Source organism: Marmota marmota, unplaced genomic scaffold, assembly GCF_001458135.2.
Source record: "Marmota marmota marmota unplaced genomic scaffold, marMar, whole genome shotgun sequence".
NCBI classification, from domain to species: Eukaryota; Metazoa; Chordata; class Mammalia; order Rodentia; family Sciuridae; genus Marmota; species Marmota marmota.
In genome coordinates, this window is record NW_026000068.1 from 16,701,418 (window position 1) to 16,723,866 (window position 22,449).

Here is a 22,449-nt window from a genome sequence, read left to right on the forward strand (position 1 = left end):
AGTGATTGGCAAGTGAAGTAAGTGACAGTTTTAGGAATTCTCTTAAATTCAGACTTGAAGTCTAAAACTTAGCAATTTTTTAGTATTTATTTTTTGCATTTTTAAATAAATAGAGAAATACCTTTATTTGTGAAATTCTATTCATGTGCTGTCTAGGGGCACAAAGCACTGGATTGATGTTTATTTACCGTGAATGCTCTACATAATTCTCTGGCATTTTCCCTTTTCTTTTTTTGATATTTTTATTTCTTTCTAAATTATCCACAGACAAATAATAATTATATTAAAAATCTGTAGGGATAAAAAGATGAAAAGACCAGAACTCAAATCTTAATAGTAACTGAATTTAGAGGAGAACTATGCAATTTTACTTTATAAATTTTATTTCTATATTTAGATTTGCTTTGAGAAGTATATTTCAATAGGTATTTAAAATTAAAAAAAATGAGTTTTCATCTTATCTAAATAAAGAAATCAAGTTGATGACTGAAGTGCCCTGGTAAATCTGTTCCTTCAAGCTATTTTTTTACCTAGTCAAGCATGATGCTGATCATTTTAAATATGATAATATGTAATTCGGGCATAAAATAGATACAAGGATTAAGATATAGAATATAATTTGCCTGCCACTATCTATTTTTTCTTGTGATCTATAGCACAGAAGAGAGCAATACAAAGTGCTTAAATACAAAGTGCTTAAAATGTGTTAATACTTGAAAGTTAGTTAATTTTTTTCTCTGCCTTCCATCAGATGATTGCACAGTGCTTAAATATAATGAAAAAGAAGAGGCAACATAATATATCCCTCAATATTATCCCACACTCAGATTTTAACTTGATATTTGTATTTTATGCTGATTAAAAAAATTAGTCACTACTAAATGTATTTGTGTTGACATAAATAAGCTTGAAATATATAACTTAATCTCTGAGATGTTATTTGATTGAGAGGTTGCAGTCACTGAGACATAGGTTTTTTCATTGCAAAATCAGAAGTGGTAGCAACTGCCAATATTTAATGGAATTAAGCATGGAATTGAAAAAAATTGAACACAGAGATTAAAGTTCATTAAGGATCTTTAAGCAGTTACATTTATGCAAAGCAATTGCTATGTACTCTTAAATGATAGTCCCTGGAAAGTTTGGTTTGACTTTAGTAATTAAGCCTTTTTGCCTTGACTCAGCAAAGCTACATACAAATAAGGTATGTAGAAGACTTTGGGTTTTAAATGTTAAAAAAACAACATTAGAGCAGATAGCTAAAATTATCTTTTATATAGGAACAAAAATCAGTTTAATAAGTCCACATTAATGTCTTATTTGATTGCTAAATATTAAAAGAATTTTTCAGTTATGGTCTATTTTATCAAGAAAATACTTTTTTAAAAAGAGATTGGTCAGAAATCTTCTATAAGACATTGAAAAATTATGTGCATGTGCAAGTTAAAAACACAACATATAGCAGGCTAAAATTGAACAAATTTGATTGCAGAACTGAAGCTAGTTTTCTTAGTTTTGTCACCATAAACACATCTTGCTAGAATATGCTCAGGATTTTTTGAACAGTCCGTGAAAGGTAACAGGGATGTTAATCTCCACTTCAGCCCTGGCAACTTCACTCAAATCCTTGGCATTCAGAATCAGGAGGTATGCAGGCTTTTGTCCTGCCCCGGGGCTCACCACCACACTCAGAACTACACCTGTTAATCAGAAGTGCATAAGGCAGTTTTAAATTTAAAAGAACCTAGGGCCATGGATTACATGTAATTGAAATAAAATCAGAGGTATTATACTGACAAAGAAAATCAGACTTTTTGTTTTCTTTTACCACTTGCTTCTCTGACCACCTGAAGGGGTCTTTAAAACTTTTCCTTCTTGAATTATAAGCTCCAAGAAGGGAGTGATCATGTCTGTCTTGCTCACAGCTATTTCCCAATATCCTACTACAATGACTAGATCATAGTAAGTGCTCATTAAGTACTTATTAAATGAGTGGACTGAGAAAAATTGTAATGATCAAGTGAAGAACATATTAAAAGACTAAAAGCAATAAGGTATATTATAGCCATAATTCCCAACATCTATGTGGATGCTGACTTCCTTCCAACAAAAGGAGAATAAGCCTTTTTGTACTTTTGACTGAATGGGACATATATATTTGTATATATATAATATTATATATTACATATATATAATTATTTAGCATGAAATGGCTCAACAATTATTTATGTAATTTCTTTGTGATTTCCCATATTTTAATTCCAGAGAGCGTTATCTATCTCTCTGTCCTTGCTAATTAATGGCTAACTAAGACTAATACTTGGTAATGGAGTTGCTCTTCTATAGGCGGTGGCTAGATCTTTTCTAGCCCCAGTTTACTAAAAGAAAAATCCAAACTAGAGTCATAGAGCTGTACTCTCATTCTCTTTATCTGCTGGAAAACTCTGCTTCCCTTCCTAGAACACAATTTCTTTTCAGAAATGTACCTTGGTGAGGAGGGAGTGAATACCCAGATGGAATTCCTGCTGCCTGGCTCCTTTCTTCCCCTTTCCTGCATCTAGAGCAGACACTGATGCCCCAAACAAGATACCAAATAATGCTTCAGCATTTTTCCATTAGTAATCAACAAGATTTGATCATGAGATGAAATTCATGTGTGATTATGTTTAAATTCTTCAGGATCGTCCCTTCCTAGTATCAGGATCATTTTTAAACATTAGAGAATAATCAACCTAACTCTTCTCATAACGACTTAACTCCCAGAACTCTGATCAGAAGAGGGTTCAGATATATTCATTTCTTTCATTACCATCATCTTCTTCCAAGGCCTCTGGGTGAGAAACAAAGATGGGTTCTGATGGATAGGAATCTGGCTCTTGCCATACCCAAATTTCTTTAGTTTTGACGTTCAGCTTACAGAGCTGCTTGTAAGAAAGAAAAATCAACTGATCAATCCGTCAATATGCTTTATTTGCCTAGCATATGACTCAACTCACTGTTCCAATATTAGAAAGATGCATTAATTACCCTGTCTGGAACAAAGTGATTCAAGCCAAGTCCATAGGCGTACGTATAAGGTTTCCCACCGTACTTCTGGTAATTGATCTGAGGAAACTCAAATGCTACAAAATAGAGCACACACTTAGGAACACTGAGTTCATCTCTCTGAGCAGAACATTTGCTCTTTTTTGAGTGAGGGGTTCTCTAGATCAACTTACCTTGGCGAGGCCCTGAGAAGAGAACCTCAGGTTCCAGCCAGATGGTCTCATCGCTGCACAGAATCGCTGTGGCTGTTGTGTTGGGGAGTGTGATCAAATTCTTGCCTGTGTCAGCCTGGGAAGGGAGATAACAGAAACCTCAGTGAGCAGGAAGCAACTCTGGAACAGCCATATGTGCAGACTTCCGTTTTATCTCCTGTTTTTTCCCTCAGGTCAATGTTCAGGAAAGAGCAATGTAGAAAACTAGATGAGGGAGCCTGGGCTGTGTGGGCAAGCAGTTGTGCTTGTGCCAGGCACCAGCCAGGGGCCGCTGGAGAAGTCACAGAACCTCATAGGCCCTCAATATTTTGTAGAATTATTCTCATTTTGTAGAATGAGCCTGCCTTCAAAGAAAATTTAAGACTCCAAGGAAGGACCTCTGCAAAAAAAACATGGATAAATAAGTAAATTATATTTTCTGCAGACCGGCAAAGATGTCGACTGCCTGTGGGATGAAAGAGTATTTATCTATTTTATAGTTAGGATACCTTTTGGTTTTATGAAAAACTCCTTGCGGTTATGTTGCCATAAGGAGGGGGGCAGAAAGAAGAAAGAAAGAAAGAGGCCCACGTGGTTTTTGAGAGCTCTTAGATCATGTAAATATGTGTGAGTACCCCCCAACACTTACATGCAAACATTTCAGATTATTTCATGAAAACAATGAATACCATGAGCTTTTTCTAACAATATATTAATTTATTAATACTTCCATCAAATATGTAATTATATGTTTACTTGTGTATATGCTTTTAGTACTTGATTATAAAATCTATTCTAGGCATTTGGGATATTTCAGAGGGTAAAGTCCCTGTCCCTCATGAAACTCTTATTTAAAGAAGATTAACAATAAATGAATAAATGTACTTAATAAGTAAAGTGCATAATATATCATGACTGTGGGGTGCAAAGAGTAGAAGAAGCAGGGTCAGAAGTATAAAGGTTCCATGAGGCTGAAATTTTAACAGGTGGTCAGGGTAGGCCTCTTTGCTGAAGTGGCATTTGACACAAAACTCTTAGAAGATGAGGAAATTAGCAGTGCATCCAAGCAGAGAAAACAAATGGTGCAAGGCCTGAGAAGGGCCTGAATGTACTTGAGTAGCATCGAAGAGGCCAGTGTGCAGCAACTGACTGAGCAAGGGGGAGAGAAAAAAGAAGAGTATGCAGATGAGTGATGGGACCACACTGTGTAGAGGCATACAGGTTGGTATGAGGACTTGGCCTTTCTCTATAAATGAGTAATGGGAAGCCATTGGAAGTTTCTGAGCAGAGGAGCAACATGCTGTGATTTATTTTTAAAAGAATAACTTTGGCTATTCTGTTGAATCTTACCCTGGGATTAATGGAGATGCAAGAGAGGTATCAGGAAAATCTGTTTGTCTTGAGAGTAATCTAGTCCAAAGAAAGCCATGGTTCTAGCTAGGCTGGTAGCACTGGAGTCCGTGAGACATGGGAGATGGAGTCAAGGGGATTTCCTCATGGAGAGAATATCAAAGGAAGAGAGCTGTCAAGCCTAACACCATGGCATCTGACCTGAACAATTAAAGGCTGGTGTTGTCACAACAAAGGTCATGACTACTGTAGGTGGGAGAAGATGAGAAGTTCAAGTCTTGTCTTAAGAATCCTGAGATGCCTAATGGATATCCAATCTGGAGATGGAGATGTGGAGTTGGAAATAGGTTTTAAAAACCTTAAGTATAAGAAAAGGTAGGAAATATAAAAGTAGGATACTTTAAAGCATTAGTCTTTGAAAGGAACTGAATACACAGATAGATGGTAGGGGGATAGGGGATTGAATCCTGGTGCCCCCTACAAGAGGAGGAATATGTGGGTAGCTGGTTGGGGAAAACGTAGTCAAGAGAAGGATTTTGTAAGAGCTTGATGGAGTGATCAATTGAAATCATAGGGAAGAGATGATCTAGGAGAGAGGGGAGCATGTCCCTGAGTGGGTGAGGGGATATGGGGAGATTAGCTCTGGTTAGGAAGATGGATAATTCAGTATATGAGTACAGATGCTGGTGGGTAGATATGGTAGCAAGAGTCTATGGTTCTTTTCTGATTTCTTTGTTCAGAGGAATAGGAAGCACAATCGTCATCCACAGTTGAGTGTGGAGGTGGGAGGTGATAAAAGTTTGAACAGAGGAGGATGTGGAATATTTAACTAGCAAAATAAGACAGTAAGTGAAGTTGGGAAATGTGGCAGTCAGGTTTGTGGTAATACATTTAAAATTGGAACACTCAATGTGATTGTGTGTTTGCAGCATTTAAGTTTGTACTGTGATGTACAAACATGGAGTGGGTGGATATTCCAACTTAATTAGGGTTGTGATTTGGGTAGATAAGTTTGATAAACAGGAAAGAAGCAAAAGAAATGAGATTCTATGTAAGGGCTTGGTCATAATTATTGACCGTGGAATTCAACTTGAGTGAGGAGGAAGGCAAGTCCTTTAAGGGAGTGAGTGATAATGAGAAAGTACTGTGTTCACTGGATTGGAAGCTCATGGCAGAAGTTGCAGTAGGGCAAGTGAATTAATAGACAAAAGATATGAGTATGTCTTGCATGAAACAGATCATAGATGGAACACAATCATAGTCAATGGCAAGGTCAAGAGCACGACTTTGGGGAGTGAATGGTGAGATAAAGATAACATCAGTGGAGAGGTCAAGCAACTAAGAGATCAGGTTGTCAGAAGAATCAACTGCAGTGTGCAGACTGAAATCACCAAGAATTAAGGGACAGGCATAGAATTGGGAAGACAGTGACACTGAGCCAGGAAGGAGAGGAAGTGGCAGCTAGTCAAAGACAACAATAATGAGGATTGTATGTATGGGTTTATGTACATGTCACTTGGCTACCAGAATAGCTGAAATGATGGGGATTTTGAGAGTGGATGGAGGAAACAATGGTATGCAAACAGCCAACAGGAACAAGAACACCTAATTCAACTTCAGGCCCAGTGGAACAAGTGCTGTCCTATTCTCCTCTGCTCTCTTTATGCAGAGGAGAAAGTGCCACCCCTAAAAGTTGCTCTTGTGTCCTAGAGAACAAGCCAGATTTTAGTTAAAGAGTGTGGAGGGAACATTCTGAGGAAAGGATAAAGGGAATTTCTAGAAATGGATTATGGATTACGAGTAAATAGTGGAAGATTTTCAGGAGAAGGAAGTGATGATCAAATAGGGAAGTAGATGTTGTGAAATGGGATCTCAAGGCACTTAGTGGTGATGTTGGGGAGAAGAGTGTGTATAGCTGATATACTTATTTACCTGTGTATAGTAAGAACAAAGGTCTGTCAAACCTATTATTTACATGGTTTTAAGCTGACTTATTTTAGTGTTGTATCTTTTTAGTCTATTACTAAATTTGCTTTTTATTATAAGAAATCTGTAATATCAACTTTGTCTCCCTCAACAAACCAGATCTTCCCTTCAGTGACTTCATTTATCCCCATAGATACCTTTACCCTTTGACTCAGCAGTCTTACTACGGAGACTCTATCCTACAGCTTTTCAAAAATAATAAAGATATATTTTAAAGATATCACCATTATCTTAATTATTAGATAAAAACTTCATTCATTTTATGCTCTCAGCCTCTCTTCCTTCCTTTGATCTGTTGTTACCTCTCCTTTTAATTAATGGGCTTTTTGTATTTCCTTTCATTACCAAACTTTTAAAAGTGTAGACTCAGTACTGCTCCCACATTCTAACCACCTGCTGCTCCTGAAACTTGATGTCTACCTCTCTTGCTTTATTCCTTTGGAAATCACCAAATCAAGCATTTATAGTTTTCATTCTTTTCCATCTGTCTGTAGCTTATAGTTCTCTTAAACCCCTCTCCTGCCCTCTCCTATTTGGCATTTCCCTTTCTTAGTGGTAATTAGGGCTCTCTTGTGGCTCTTTTTCTGGCATCTTTTTTTCTACTACTTTCTGCTTATGGTTATTTCTTAAGTTACTGTGTTTGGCTATCTTTTCTTCTCGGTGTTTGCTAGCTACCAAATTCCCTATTTTAAAAGTAAACAAGCTTTTTATGTTTCTTTTAGAAAACCTATTCTAAAGTGTGATTTCCTCCCTTGTAGCAGTCTCATCTATTGTTATATATTTGATATTCATTTCAATACCAGTAACTATCAGCTTTTCTTCTGTTCAAAAACCTTCACTGTCTTCCCATTACCTGTCCAGTAAAATGCAAACTAATGATGACTCATGATGGTCAACCAGTGATGACCAACCCTCCTTTTTCCTCATTTTTGAATGTGGCTATTTAAATGATCTTCTTTTATTTTCTTAATTTAAAGATGATTGTGATTTTTACCATTAGTAGTAAAATAAGTTTCCCCAAATCAACTGGCCCATTCTTTTGATAAATGTTTATGAGCACTCAGCTGTATGCAGGAATTGTGGTTCCTCAGGGAAAAGCAAAAGCGCTTGGGTGCCTTGTTGATTGACTGGTGGCCCACCAGGATCCATGTTCTGAACCTCTGGATCTCTGTATGTCAATTGCCTATTGAGCATTTCTGCTGAGATGACCATTAGGTATTTCTAACTAGGCATTATAAAATAAATCTTACTCTATTTCTTGCAACCAGCTCCTGCTACTTCTATGTTTCTAATTCAGTGAATTGTACCATCATTCATCCAATTGCTCTGGGAAGAAATCTGAAAGTTATTCCAAATTCCTTCACATATAACTTGATATTAACTCTTGTGGATTCCACTTCCTACATATTTCTCAACTTTATACTTTCCTTTGTCTCTCAGTTTCCATTTCTTTTATTCAGGTATTCATTGTCTTTTATGTGCTCCATTGTATTTATGCTAGTCTCTCCACTGTCACATCTGTGCTCCATGATGTGCCAGGGGGACCTTTAGGAAACATACACCCCGTCATGTCATATGCATCCCTAACATTTAAAATACAACAATGGGGCCAGGCATGGTGGTGCACACCTGTAACCCCAGCAGCTCAGGAGTCTGAGGCAGGAAGGTCATAAGTTCAAAGCCAGCCTCAGCAACTTAATGAGGCTCTAAGCAATTTTGCAGGACCCTGTCTCAAAATAAAGAAATACAAAAAAGGCTGCTGATGTGACTCAATGGTTAAGCACTCCTGGGTTCAATCTCTGGTAGCAAACAAAAACAAAACAAAACAAAATTTCAACTGCCCCTTTTCATTTAAAAATCATCAAAAGGCTTATAAAGCCCCTTATACTATCACTCCAGCCCATCTTTCTGATCTCTATGGCTGATACCCTCTCCCTTAGGCTCCTAATGAACCAGCTCCAGAGACCATGTAACATTTTCATATTAGGTCTTGCTTTTTAAACTCCTCCTTGACTTTGTAGAAACTCTTTTGCCTACAGTAGTGTCTAACCTTAACCTCTTGCACGTTCTTATTCCTTAAAGAGCTTTTAAGCCTGCTTAAGAGCAGTAGCATCTGGTTCTAAATTGGGTTTCTTTTCCACTACATCTGATATAAGCCTTTGGTTCAAAGATTTACCTTTCACACAGCTGCCTCAACTCCTTTTGTGCAACTAGAAAGCACATAGACATAAAGGAGAGTGTATGTTCATGTATTTATATGTGAAAGTTATATTTTTTATGAATTTACCTTTTTTCACATTAAAAATTCTGGTTATAACTCAGATTATTCTAAAAAGATAGGTAGTGAATACAGGGAAGAAAAAGAGATGACTGTGTTGGGGCTCAGAAAACAACATACCAAAATATGCCACTAGAGTCTTCAAACAGAGCTTCTGGGAAGCTGCAAATGCAGGGCAAAGTTCTCTTCTCTACCTAAAGACCCAATCCAGCAAAGAGGAAAGCAATTGCCTTAAATCTTCCCGGTGAAATTCCGTTTCACCGGGAAGATTAAACTAGTATCACAGAAAAACTGAAAATCAAATACCAGACCTGGGACCTAGAAGAACTTTGTTTCTGGCCATTGTCTGTCCTAGAGTCTCAATCATTTCCCCTAAAAATCGTTTTTTCTTCTCTACACATGCCTATAGCCCCCCACTTCCTCTCTACTATGAAGAGGGTTTTTGAATCTCAACCACCAGGACCTGCTTTGAATTTCATATTTTATAGAGCATGTACATACAAATTAATAAATTTGCATGCCTGTAGGGGCTAGGATTGTGGCTAAGCGGTAGAGCACTTGTCTAGCACGTGTGAGGCCCTGGGTTCGATCCTCAGCACCACATAAAAATAAATAAATAAAATAAATGTATTGTGTCCAACTACAACTAAAAAATTAAGATATTTAAAAAAAATTGCATGCCTGTTCTCTTGCTAATCTATTATCAGTTTGTTTCAGTTACCAAACCTTCAGAGGATAAGTTTGAACTTCCCTACAGCAGTCTAATGCTATTAATGATTTTTGTCCTCTAGTGATATTTTCACATTAATAGAAAACCAAAATAATTCACTGATTACCCTATAAAGGTATTTTTTGATACTTCATTGCTCCAAAATTTCAAATTATTTCAAGTATGCTGTTGACAAAGGATCCTAGATACCAACAGGTCTCCACTATTCACTGAGACAGTATATTTTTAAAAGGATTTTGTAACTGAAAGAGCAGCAGATTTAGAATCACGGAACCTGGTTTTTGTCCTGGCTGTGCTGCAGTTGGCTTGTGCTAAGTCAGATCACTTTTCTGAGCTTCAGTTTCCTTGTTTGAAAAATGAGGGGAGCTTAATCAGTTTACTTTTAAAGTTCTTTCCAGATCTGAAATTTCAATACCATATATATAAACATGAGAGATGAAGCATCCTGGTTATATCTGAAATCCGTGGGGAAGAAGGTTACCTTGTCAATATTCAAAGGCAGTACATATCTTCTAACTTCTGGTTGAGGAGCCTTTCTGGCATTTTTTTTTACCTCTTCCCAGTTCTCACGTAAATTAGCTAAATATAAGTAATTATAGACGAATTCAAATCTGCAAGACAGGAAGTCAATCATGAACACAGTTATAAATAATTTTAGAGAGATGATTCGTGAATCTTAAAAGCGCACGTTCTTCATTCTACAACACCACTGCTAATGACACAGGTGTATTAGAGGCCTTTCCTCTAGCCCATGCTGGGTGAAAAAACAAAAACCTGTCTTGTGGTTATGTTTTAAAAGCAGCAGCCTCGAATACTTTCTATTCTGCTTCTCTGTCAACACTATATTTGTGTCTTTAGGAGCTATTATGTTTTTAGTAATTTGGCTAATTTGAAAAAAAAAAGTGTTTCTTTCTCCCAATCTCAGAGTGAGTAGGGTTCAGGGCTCCTTAGAGATCTTGTTGGGTTTAAGAAAGTTTAAGTTCATGTCTCAGGTCACAGAACCTTTTATTTTTAGGTCTGATACATGGACCTAGTTTGTCTTCAGTCACTGACCCCTGGTGTGTATTTCTAATTACTTAAACTCCATACTGCTTTTTCAATTACACCTTGTGACTTCTGCATATCTCTTGCTTTGTGAGATGTGATTTGGGTTGAACATTGAAACCAACATCTCTCCAAGAGCCCCTTATAGTCCAGAAGCTGCTGGAGATGGAACATTTACCTAATATCCTCTCTTACCCTTTCCAGCAACAGAGGTCCACAATCAGAAACCCACTGTCTTCATAGGTGTTGATGTGATGGAAGAGGTTGAAGGAAGAGGTTCTATATTTATTATTAAGGTACTTTCTTCTTTTTTTGTCAGCAATATGAAGCCAAACCTTGAAAAGTAAAGAAACTATTTTGATGCATTTAGAAAGGAGAGAAGTGTACATTATGAAACACCTTCTTCAGCATCAGCAATGTGATAAATAGATCAGACTTACCCCCATGGTTTCATTGGACTCAAAACAGTCCATGTAGTTGGCTCCCCAAAGACTCCATGAAGAAAGGAACTTGAACAAGTTAATTTTGACTGGTGTCTCCACAAAAACGATGTAATTGGGGGTCAGACCAAAACTGAAAAGGAAATAGGCTTGTGAATTAATGGGCTGAGTCTCAATGCACAAAGAAATATGTGTACACAAGGTATGCTTAGCTACATGAATCAACAATGCCTACATGAAATTAATTATGTTTGAATTTAATTTTCTGCAAGAAAACATTGTGATCAGGATTGGTATCAAAGGTAGGCAAAGTTGATCTTTAAACTTGAGTTTTCCTGAAGATTCATGGCAGGCCTTCAAGTTACCTATGGACGTAAGATGGCTTGAATCGGTCACTGCAGGGGAATTGTACAACGATCTCTGACTTGCTTATTGGATCTTCCTTGTCTGAAATAAAGTGGTTTTAAAAGGCTTTGGAAGAGCCTCTTATTTAAAAAAAATACAAAGCATTTAGAACAGCTTATACAAGCAAAGAAATACATTTTCAGATATTGAATTCAGAGGTTTTTCTCAGTCATTGTCATCTCTTAGGAAATTTCACATGAAGCTGCAATCACCCAGGAAAATCCAAATAGCAGCAGATTTGGAAAAGTACACTCCAGTATGTCTGTGGAAGAGTGTTATGGAGTCACATTCCATGACAAATGGAGGTGGGTTTTAAGTCAGAGGCAAAATTTTGGTATGATCAAAACGCCTTTTATGACATCTTAAGATGCCTAAATTACAACGTAGATGGGTTTATGTCCACAATCCTATATAATTCTTATGCACATTAAAGTTCATTTACTACCAAGTTAGTGGTCTTCAAACCTTAACGTGCATCAGAAAAGCACATAAATGACTTCCTGAAATTCTGACTGCAGGTCCTTCTCCAAAAACGTCTCATTCAGTCTGCTTGAAGTGGGGCTTAAGATTTCTATTTCTAGCAAATTTCCAGTTGATGCTGCTGGTCTGTAGCCTCCACTTTAAGAACCATACTAAGACATACCAAACAAAATTTTACATGAATCCAAGTCTATCATTGAGAGGATTGTCATTGGACCTGATAATGAATGGAAGTTGAATGGAGAATTTTTGAGTGTCCTACTTTAAATCTTTTTCTAGACTTGTTTTTAGTTTGGGGAATTAAACACAAAATAGTATATATATATATATATATATATATATATATATATATATATATATGTACATATATATATATATATATACACACACACACACACACACACACATATATGTTTATTTAATTTAAAATTTGCTTGGCCCATGAATAATTGCTCAATACATGTTTGCTGAATTTGAATCTAAATTGTATATGATAAATCCACATGTACACTAGATGATGAAACACCATGGAAGAGAACTCGACCACTTGCTTTCTGCGATTTCAAGTTGTCACCTCTTGCTGTAGTACCTTTGAGCATTAGTATCCTGATATATAGGGATGAGAGCAATTTTTTAGTTTGAGAGAAATTTAACATCCCATATTTCCAGTAGTTTTTTCCACAATGTAGATACATATTTTCAGAAAAAGAAAAACTGATAAACTCACCTGCTTGCAGTGGAGGAATCTTTACAATATTGTAGGCAATTGAAAAGTTTTTCCCAAAGCAATTACCAATGTTGTAAACAGTTCCATCACTTTCAATGTGGGGGTGAGCAGTGGCTCCGTTGACTGAGACATAGTTGCAAAGGTCAACCTATGGGAAGGAGAAAAAAACACCATTCATGTTAAGAGAAAGAGGATCACACCTTTGTCCCTAGGTCTCATCCCATCATTAACCCCTTGAACCCTTGATATAAGTGCACTTTGTCTTTCTTTTCATCTCTCTGGATCCAACCCTCTTTCAGCTTTAAGTCCCACCATTAGTGCAAAACTCTCCTCTGACCCCCACATGGACTCTGAAATCTGGAGTTCTATGACTGTGTTCATTCCTTGATGTAGACCATACAGTGCTCTTGTGAGTTTCTTTTTGCAACTACACCTTGATCTTTAACAATGATAAACTTGAGGCCTGTGACTTCTTTATATGTCTTTAATTGTACTATATTGAATTGTGTAAAATTATTGCTGTTTGATAATTTTTCATAAGAAAAATTACAGTTTGGCATGGGACAACCTAAATACCAAGCCCAGTGTGTTCAACATATGTATTTGGAACTGAAAGGAACTTTGGGATTTATCTAGCATGCCAGGCACTGTGCCAGGATCTAGGAAAACAGAAGATCCTTACTTTTAAGAACTTTGGTCTAGACCTATCCTGTCAATATGATAGCCAGTAGTTATGTGTAGCAATTTAAATGTAAATTATAATTAGATAAAATTTCAAATTTAGCTCCCCAGTCACATTAGCCACACTTAAAGTGTTCATTAGCATTGGAAAATGTGATCAGAGAACATTTCCATCATTATAGAAAGTTCCGTTGGACAGCACTGCATTAGACCAATAAGCTTTCATAAAGGACAGTGAGTGCGACACAGTACCTGCAGAGAAATGCTATGTAACCCAGACTGGGGGATTAGGCAGTTTCCCAAGCTTCCTATTAGCCCCCAGTTAATTCTTGATGGTGAGTAGAAGTTAACCAGGCAAAGTAAGATGTATGTGTTAGGAAGCAAGAATCCTAATGTGAAGGCATAGAATTGTGAAATGCATATGCTCTCTGGGCATTACCAGGTTATGCAGCATGGCTGGTGTGAAGGAGTGAACGGAAGAGGAGAGGTGAGAGTGGCCAGCACCTCCTCATTTGGACTTTTCCTCTGAAACCATGGGGGCCCTAGATTGAGTAACACATGAATGTTTGCATTTCAGAGCAAAGGCTTCTGCTGCAGTAAGGAAATTATACTTAAGGACATCAGCTGGAGGCAAAAGTACTGACTAGTTGGGAGGTTATGTCAGTTATAATAAATAAAAATTTTCAAATTATGTTTTTATGTGAAGCCAGGGTACAGTGGTATGCACAATGGGACCTATAACAAAGTTTTCTGGAGACATATCTTTGCTTCTACATTTCCAATTAAAGTACTATGTAATGGGAATATGGATTCATTTCAGAGCAAATTCATCTTTTAGAAACTCAACTTCACTTCTTTTCTAAATGATCCACACAAACTTGAACAGGGTTATACACGAATCAACAGGAAAGAGCTCTTTATACTCCCAGTAGCTTTGGGAGTATATGTCAAGATGCAGTAAGTATGTCTGTCAAGAATTATAGATCAGTATGTGATATTGAGACTCAGTGTTGGGGCTATTTTTTTCCTTTCTGTTACCACTGCATTTGTAGCTCTGATATTTTCAATTATTAAATTTACTTTTAGAAGATATATAAAAGCATAAAAATTGTACGTATTAGTGGGGTGCCACGTGATATTACAATATGTGTATATAATGTCTAATGTTTAAATCAGTTTAAACATATCTATCTCCTCTAACACCTATCATTTCTTTATGTGAAGGTATTCTAAATCCTTTCTCCTAGCTTTCTGAAATACAGAGAACTTTATTGTTATCTGTAGTCTTGAATTCCATTACTGATCTCCTAGCTGGTATACGTATTTCTTTTACTCTCGCATTCAGCCCACATGTAGCTTCTCAATTAAACATCCTAAAGTACAGCTCTATTTATGCCACTTCTTTGAGTTAAGACTTTCAGTAGTTTTTCATTAGCTAAGCAACTGATTCCAATTTTTTAGTGTGTTATTCAAGCTTTTAGTTTCACCCTATCCTGTTCTCCTTGACGTTACATATTCTAGATGAGTAGCTCTGGTATGGGAGTGTTGTTGCCCCCTACTGGGAGATCTAGAAATGTCACAGGCATTTTGGGTTTGAGCAGTGATTGAGGACATGACTGGCATTTAGTGGATAGGTCGGGGACACCAAACCCCTATGATGCATAGGAGAGCCCCTACAGGATGAGTTACCTCCTGCCCAGTGCTGCTAGTGCCCCCACTGAGAAACACTGCAATTCTAGCCCAAAGAGATTACTTTTGGACATGTCCCTTATTTTCCCACCTCTGTGCCTTCCCTCATGTTACAATTCCATCCAGATTGTCCTTTCTCCAAATTCACAGGACCTGTACTTGCCTTTAGATTGTAGCTCAAATGCAAATTCTTTGACCCCTGCTTGATCTGTCCTTGCTCAGATCCTCAACTACTGCCAGAAATAATTTCTTATCTGTGCATTCTTACAAAGTTTTTCTTTTCTTAAAGGACTCATCACATTTGATGTCTATTATAATTTGTATTCTTGCTTGATTTCCTCATCTAGATGTTAAGCTTCCTCAGGGCAAGAATGCTGCTTGGCAAGTTGGTGTCAATAAATATTGGTTGAAATTGTGAGTCTGTTTTAAGGAATATTGCATTGAAATTGCCCAAATTCTCAGAAAAAAATGTTACCTTCTAATATGACTGGTATATATCTATGGTATTTAAGATATAGCATTATTTTTAATAAGAAATGTCTACAATAAGAAGCAAATTAGTGCAACCTATTTTTCTAGAACCACAGAAAGCAAGGTTTCAATATTAATAGCTATAAATTTTTGAACACCCAGTAGGTTCAAGTTCCATGATAGCCTGTAAAAGCCTTGAAGTTCAGGAATCATGTTGGTATACACATTGATATATCTCTTGTATCTGGCAAAAGTTCTGGCACAAGGAGAGCCCTTAATGAATATCTGTATACAAATGAAAAAAAATGAATGAATATATTAGGCATTTTATATGATTTTCCTCCAATCCATATAAATGTTTAAAATATTGCAGATGAATAAACAAAGTGTGTCCTATATCACATAGCTGGTAGTTGGTGACAAAGCAAGGATTTGAAATTTGATCTCGCTCTCATGTTCTTTCCATCAAATTGCACAGTTGATTTAATTCCAAGTTCCACATTCTAAACTCCTGAGCAACATACCTGAGCACTATGTCCTACCTGCTTAATTGTCTCTAAGGTCTCTGGATTAATCTTTGTAATAAAGTTGGTCTCTGTGCAGGCATAGTAATCTTCCCCCACAGGGTAGACATTTACAAGGGCATTGTCGGTAACCTCCACTCCTCTAAAGTAGGAAAAAAACCTGCAGAAACAAATGAATTATTCAGTTCAACAACTTTCAAGTCGTAAGAGAAAAAGGGCTGATGTAAAATGTTTTTAATAACATGCAGTCTCAGAGACCTGGAGAATATATTCTTGCAGGGGTCTGGGAAAGCACAGGTGCCAAACTCTGTTATGACGATCCTTTTCTCAGTCATTGCACGTACGTAGGCATCAGTGCGGATGAACCTGGAGAACATGGAGACAAGGAGAGGATCAACACAGTCCAAGTGCCACTTAGAATGGTCATTCAGTGTGCCTTCATCAATTCAGAATGGTAAAGCCATCACATGAATAATGAAGAGTATTGTCAGTTCTCTGTCTTGGAGTGACCCCAGGGAAAGAGATAATATCATGCCCTGAGGTTAAATTTAGTCTTTTAAACTTTACAATGACAGATGAGGAAATTGAGGTTCAGAGAAGTTAAGTGATTGGTATATGTGACCTAGCTAGGTTACAACTCTCGTTGGTCAGAGTTGGACAAAGTAGGCTTTCCATCTCACATCCCTTGACCCCATGGGAAATTCACATAGTACTCTGGCTTCCCGTAGCCTGTAACCTATCAACGGACCTATCCTTCCTGTGTTTTTATTCAATTTTAGAATTTATTTTGTGGTACTTTTGAAAGTAAGTATTCTTGAATTCAATGAGCAGGCGGATCTGCTGAACCATATCCAAGGCTAGCTGGCAAGGGTTGCCTAGGATTTCTCATGTGAAGAGCCAATTAAAATCTGATTTTTGCACTTTTGTAAAGAGGAATGAGGTCTTTAGAAGGCATATGAAAGCTTTATTTCAACTCCAGAATTTGCTCTCATAGCTAAAGTTTTGCTTGGTATAAACTGTTTCTTTTCTAATACTGTCCAAGGTATCCTGACTAATTCAAGTCTCCAGTTACGCTTCCTTTTGATGTTTCTTCAAAATGCCTGAAATCTGTGGTGATCGATAAAGTCACTAAGAGGCCTGAATAATTAAACAGGACAAGGTGTTTCTTGTTGTGCCAGGGGGACTTGCTGGAATGCTGGCTTAGACTTTCAAGCCTTTTAGCAATAACTTCATGTTTTTAAAAAAACTACTCTTCCTGGGCCCCTGATGAAATCTTTGGTCCTTCCCTCCTTTGTGTCACTCTAGTACTTTCTGATTATAACAGGAAAGGAATCAACATAACTAATGGCCCAATAATAATAATAATAACCATCACAGTGACTTTTGTGTTGACCGTGTGCTTCCTAGAAACAGGAGTGGGGGGGGTCACAAAGGACTCCTTTAATCCTTGTAATGAACCTGTCAAGTAGATGGTATTATTTTCCTCATTTTATAGATGAAAAAACCGAGAATTAGGGTCAACATCTTGCTAGAAGTCACCTATCAAGGCAAGTGGTGCCTGGTAGGTACAGGGCTTGAAGGCGGGTGTGTACCATCCCAGACCTCTAGTTCCTAACTTCTTCATTATCTCATGGTAGTCCCAGGTGTCTCTGTAGACACCTGATCTAGGTAGATTTTGAGAAGTAAGTGGGTATAGAGGTCCCCTACTGGTTCAGAAGGTTAAAAGGCACGTGACTGAGGTCCCACTGCTAGGAAAAGGCTGGGACCCTGTTCTCTCTTACCTTCTGTGGTATGTGACATGTCCTTCTTTAAAGTCAAACTTGTGCAGGAGGGCTTGCCCGTCAAACAGGTGGTAAAATGGCTCAGATCCAACTTCAAAGAGTCCTGGCCCACATCGAAGGAGACTGCCGGTGAGCCAGACAGGGATCCTGCCTGTAATGAAGTGAAACACAGAACTTAGTTTCCTGTTCCTGCCCTGGGGCTGGGTTTGACCCTTCTAAATTGGAGTAATGGCACTAGCAGCCTGATTGGGCAGCCTCTGCTGGACGAAGTTGGCAGTGACTTTCCCTCCTAGCCCTCGTGCCAGATAACACTTAGAAGGTGTCTGCTGACTGGAATCTCCCTTTTGCTAGGAGACATGGTGGTGGAAAACTTGTCAATGCCCCAGAGTTAGGAGAAGGAGTGAAGGGAAAGCATCTTGAGGTGAATGGGATTCTCCACTTAAAAAACTCCCCCAGGTACCAGTCTGTTTACTTTTCTGCCCTCTTACTTTTAACACAAATTTCTTAATGCATGGGGGCAGATTAAAGGATAACAGAATGGATTAGGAGTTGGGATCAGGTCATTAAGAAAGGTGTGTGTACAGAAGAAATATCTAAATGAAACAATAGGGATACTGTTTTTTTGTTTGTTTGTTTGTTTTAATGTAGGATTCCATCCCGTTGAGGGTATGAACTGCTGTCCAGATGAAAGTTGACCTGCTGTGGCAGAAATTGCATAGGGCTGAGTGTCAGGACCTGGATTTTGGTGCAGGATGTGCTGCATGCCTTCACTGGGCCCCAGTTTCCTTTTCTGCAAAATGAAGGGTTTCTATAATAGCCCTTAAGGACTTTCTGCTTGCACAGTGAGGTTTATGTCCTATTACTTTCTGGCCTCATGGGGAGACTCGTTCCTCTGGCTCCTACAGATTGGGAGACAACAGCATTTAAGGTCAGATACCTCATCCTCTTTATAGTACAGTGTTTGCTCAATTTCCACTAGGATTTTTTTTAAACAAATAGATTATTCCCTATATATCAGTCTCAGCAGTTTACCTGATATGGGATAAAAACTTGAAAAGAAGGCATGGATTACCTAAAAGCATAATACTAAGTTTTGATTACTAATGCCTAGATCGTTAGCATCAGAATCAAGTGGAGAAAGATCATTTGCCTCATCTGTTCTAAAGAGGAGGAAAGAGCTTTGCCCAGGCATTGACCCTTCCTGTAAAATACTGAGCAAGGAGACTATATGGATCACATGGAGTCTTTGGACAAAGATGGTGATAGTGAAAATAACTACCACCTATTGATCACTTTGTATCTGATTTGGGTTAGTCATTCTATTTATATTACCTCATTTAATCCCAACATCCCCATGAAGGAATTTTTGGATTTTGGTAGGTGAGGGAGGTTCAGAAGTTTTAGGTAATTTTTTTAGGATTTACAGATGGTGAAATAATAGAGCTGTGACTATACCTATACCTGCCTGTCCCCAAACGAACCAAATGGGCATGAAACCCACTATCCTTTAATGTAATATTCCCAGACATTTGTCACAAGGCCCTCACTCACACAAACCCTCCAGCAAGAGACTTTATTTATAGGGGATTACTATGTGCCAGGCACTGAGATGGGCTCTGTCGACTTGAAGATGAGAGAGGTGTAGTCCAGGTTCTCAAGGAATTCCAGTTTTAGGTAGTACTTCTCTATATCAGAGAAGTAAAGTAAGGGTAAATGAGAGGAAATGTGTTCTTGGGAAAAAAAAACCAAAAAAAACCCAAACAAACCCTAAACCTCCAGCTTTCCTTTCCTGTAGCCCAGAGAGGAAGCCAGTTCTGACAGTGCCAATGAATAGGAAGCCAGAGAAGAGACACCTCACAGCAAACACGATGGCTTCACAGTAGTTACCAACCTGTCACGTGAGCTGTGAGTGGTGAGGACAGTTCCTCCACAGTTTCAAATAGCTTCTTGTAGCCACCAGCTGGGTGTTCCACTCTGAAATGGTAGAACAATGAGGAAGAAGCTCATATTGATACTTCAAGAAGAGAGTCCAGGGAGACAGAGGCAGCACTCCAAGAGAGAAGGCGCCTCAGCTCCATGCCAATGTGCTACTGCCAATCTGGCAAGGAGCACTTGGGGCTTGTGGAGAGAGAGACATACTCAGGGAGAGAAGGGGGGCCCTGCTCAGTGCTCCTCCTTTCAAGTCAGTTGGTCACAGGGGACTCAATCCTGTCATCTGCAGTTTTCCTATATTTCTGAAGACAAATCAACAAATCTGCTGTATCACTTATCTTCCTGAACTTTGATCCTATACAAAACCTTTCTTAAGAATTGCCCTGCCTTAAATATCAAGAATGCAGTAACAATAAATTTGGTGAGTATGTGGGAAAATTACATTCATACATTGCTGGTAGGAATGTAAATTGATGCAACCTTTCTGGAAAGTAGTATGGAAATTCCTCAAAAAACTTGTAAGAATGAAACCACTATTTTATCCAGCTATCGCACTCGGCATATACCCAAAGGATTTAAAATCAGTATACTAGAGTGACACAGCTACATCAGTGTTTACAGCAGCTCAATCTACAATAGCCAAGCTAATGAACCAACCTATGTGCCCTTCAACAGATAAAATGGATAGAGAAAATGTGGTATATATACACAATATTCCATATTACTCAGCCATAAAGAAGAATTAAATTATGACATTTATCAGTAAATAGATAGATCTGGAGACTATAATGCTATGTGAAATAAGCCAGTCCCCAAAAGCCAAGGTCGAATGTTTTCTCTGATATGTGGAAGCTAACTCACAATGGGTTGGGGAAGGAAAAGAACAGAAATTCAGTAGATTAGATAGACAAAGGGGAATGAAGGGAAGGAAGGGAGTATAGGAAAAGAAAAGATAGTGAAATGAATCTGACATAATTTTTCTATGTATGCATGAATACTCCACCATCATGTTTATCTACAAGAATGAGGTCCTAATTAGAATAAGATATATTCCATGTTTTTATAATTACATCAAAATTGATTATACTGTATAACTAATTGATTATATGTATAACTAAAAAGAATAAAAAAAAAAAAAGAAAGAAAAGAATTACCCTGCCCTATTGACACTCTCTGCTGAATGGATCATTGACTTTCTGGCCTCATGGGGAGACTCGTTCCTCTGGCTCCTACAGATTGGGAGACAACAGCATTTAAGGTCAGATACCTCATCCTCTTTCCTTTATCCATATTATACTATCATTTCTTCTCATCTTCTAATTCTTTACCAATCCTCGAGATCTATAGTATTTTTCTAGAACTAGTCAGATCAAATGATTCTGTATTTTTGCTTGATTCCTACAGCCTATGTTTGCCTCCATGTTATGATTTCTTGGAGTGGGAGCTCTCATCAGACTTCCTAATTAGAACCACTTTTTAAATAGGCATTTACTTTGTACCACATATCATAAGAAGAACTTTGTATGGTCCTAGCTCATTCATAACACAATGAGGTAAGTATTATTGTTATACTCATTTCACATATAGAAAACCTTTAATAAGTTAAGTAGTTTAAACTTTAAAATGTTAAGTGATTTGCCCACAGACACACAGCTAGTAAATGACTCTAAAAGAAGTGGAACCCAAGTCTGCCTGAAATCCTCATGCTTATAGTGCTTCCAAGCCCCGGTCTGCCATACAAACCTCACCAAAATCCTGTATATTTACTTTGATACAGAAAAATTCCTGCATCATGACCCAAGGGTTTTCTTTAAACAGGTCACTAACCAGTGTCATCTTGTTACAAGCTCTTCATCACCATATAATGCCATTGCTAAGGTATTAAAAAAAAAACAAAAAACTCCCAAGATACTTACTGGATAGACATTTTCTCCCAGTGCGGGATCAAGAGTTCTGGCACCGACTGAGGAATGAGGGAGCAAGTCCTCAGCCAGGGGCTTTTGTATGCCTCTAAATCCCCCTAAAAGGAGTTATGGCTTTGGGAACCCTTCTCCGCCCCTCCGCTGAAGGAGGGGGAACAGAAGTGGCTTTCAGTGCTCAGATCCTCCTGATGCCTGAGCATTATTTGGGCTTGCTGTTCCCATAACAGTTTCTTGGCTGTTTTCCAGAGTCCTCGATCCTTCCCAAGGAGAATGAGAAGTGGATTGGAAAGAAAGGAACTGTGTGGGAGTGGCCAGCATGGGGCCTGAGCTGATCTGAGTCACCCCACTGGAACCTGGCACCCTTCTCTGATGCCCACACCCTCTACCACTTCTGTGCCTTCATCTTTACCTCCTTCATTTATTTATTCACTCATTTATTTAAAAAAATCCATAACACGTCACCTGCAGACTGGATGGATATTGGTACTGTCCCTCTCTCCATAGATCTGAAAACTCTGTAAGAGTAACAGGGAACTAATAAACCAGTTAATAAAGTTTGGGTAGTACTAGGAGTGGAGAAGTATGGAGTGTTATGGAAGCACATTGTAACAACTCGAACCCTCTCTGGCTACTTTATTGGTACCTTTCAGTGCTTAAAATTTTCCAATGAGGCTGAGGACTCTGCCTATGTCCTTTCACTGAGGGTAAAATTCTTCATGTCCTTACTGAAGTTTGCCTGTTCTTCATCCTAGCTTCCTGTCTGTTGGTGTGTT

General features: G+C 38.1%; 1 protein-coding gene across 2 annotated transcripts; it reads right to left on the reverse strand.

The window, feature by feature from the left end:
• Nucleotides 1-996: 996 nt before the first annotated feature.
• Rpe65 (retinoid isomerohydrolase RPE65) lies at nt 997-21,836 on the reverse strand. 2 transcript variants are annotated; one of them, XM_048814040.1, is made up of 15 exons: nt 21,671-21,836; nt 20,909-20,983; nt 19,714-19,796; nt 17,823-17,973; nt 16,300-16,407; nt 16,060-16,201; nt 12,677-12,824; nt 11,430-11,511; nt 11,065-11,197; nt 10,820-10,959; nt 10,062-10,191; nt 3,219-3,333; nt 3,028-3,122; nt 2,810-2,921; nt 997-1,700 (listed from the first exon to the last, which is right to left on the reverse strand). In XM_048814040.1, exons 1-15 carry the CDS (start codon nt 21,679-21,681, stop codon nt 1,549-1,551), a joined length of 1,677 nt encoding a protein of 558 aa, XP_048669997.1. In that variant the 5' UTR covers nt 21,682-21,836; the 3' UTR covers nt 997-1,548. The 2 variants fall into 2 exon arrangements, with proteins under 2 accessions (XP_048669997.1, XP_015346057.1); XM_015490571.2 differs by lacking the exon at nt 20,909-20,983 and having other exon boundaries at nt 21,671-21,835.
• Nucleotides 21,837-22,449: the final 613 nt, after the last annotated feature.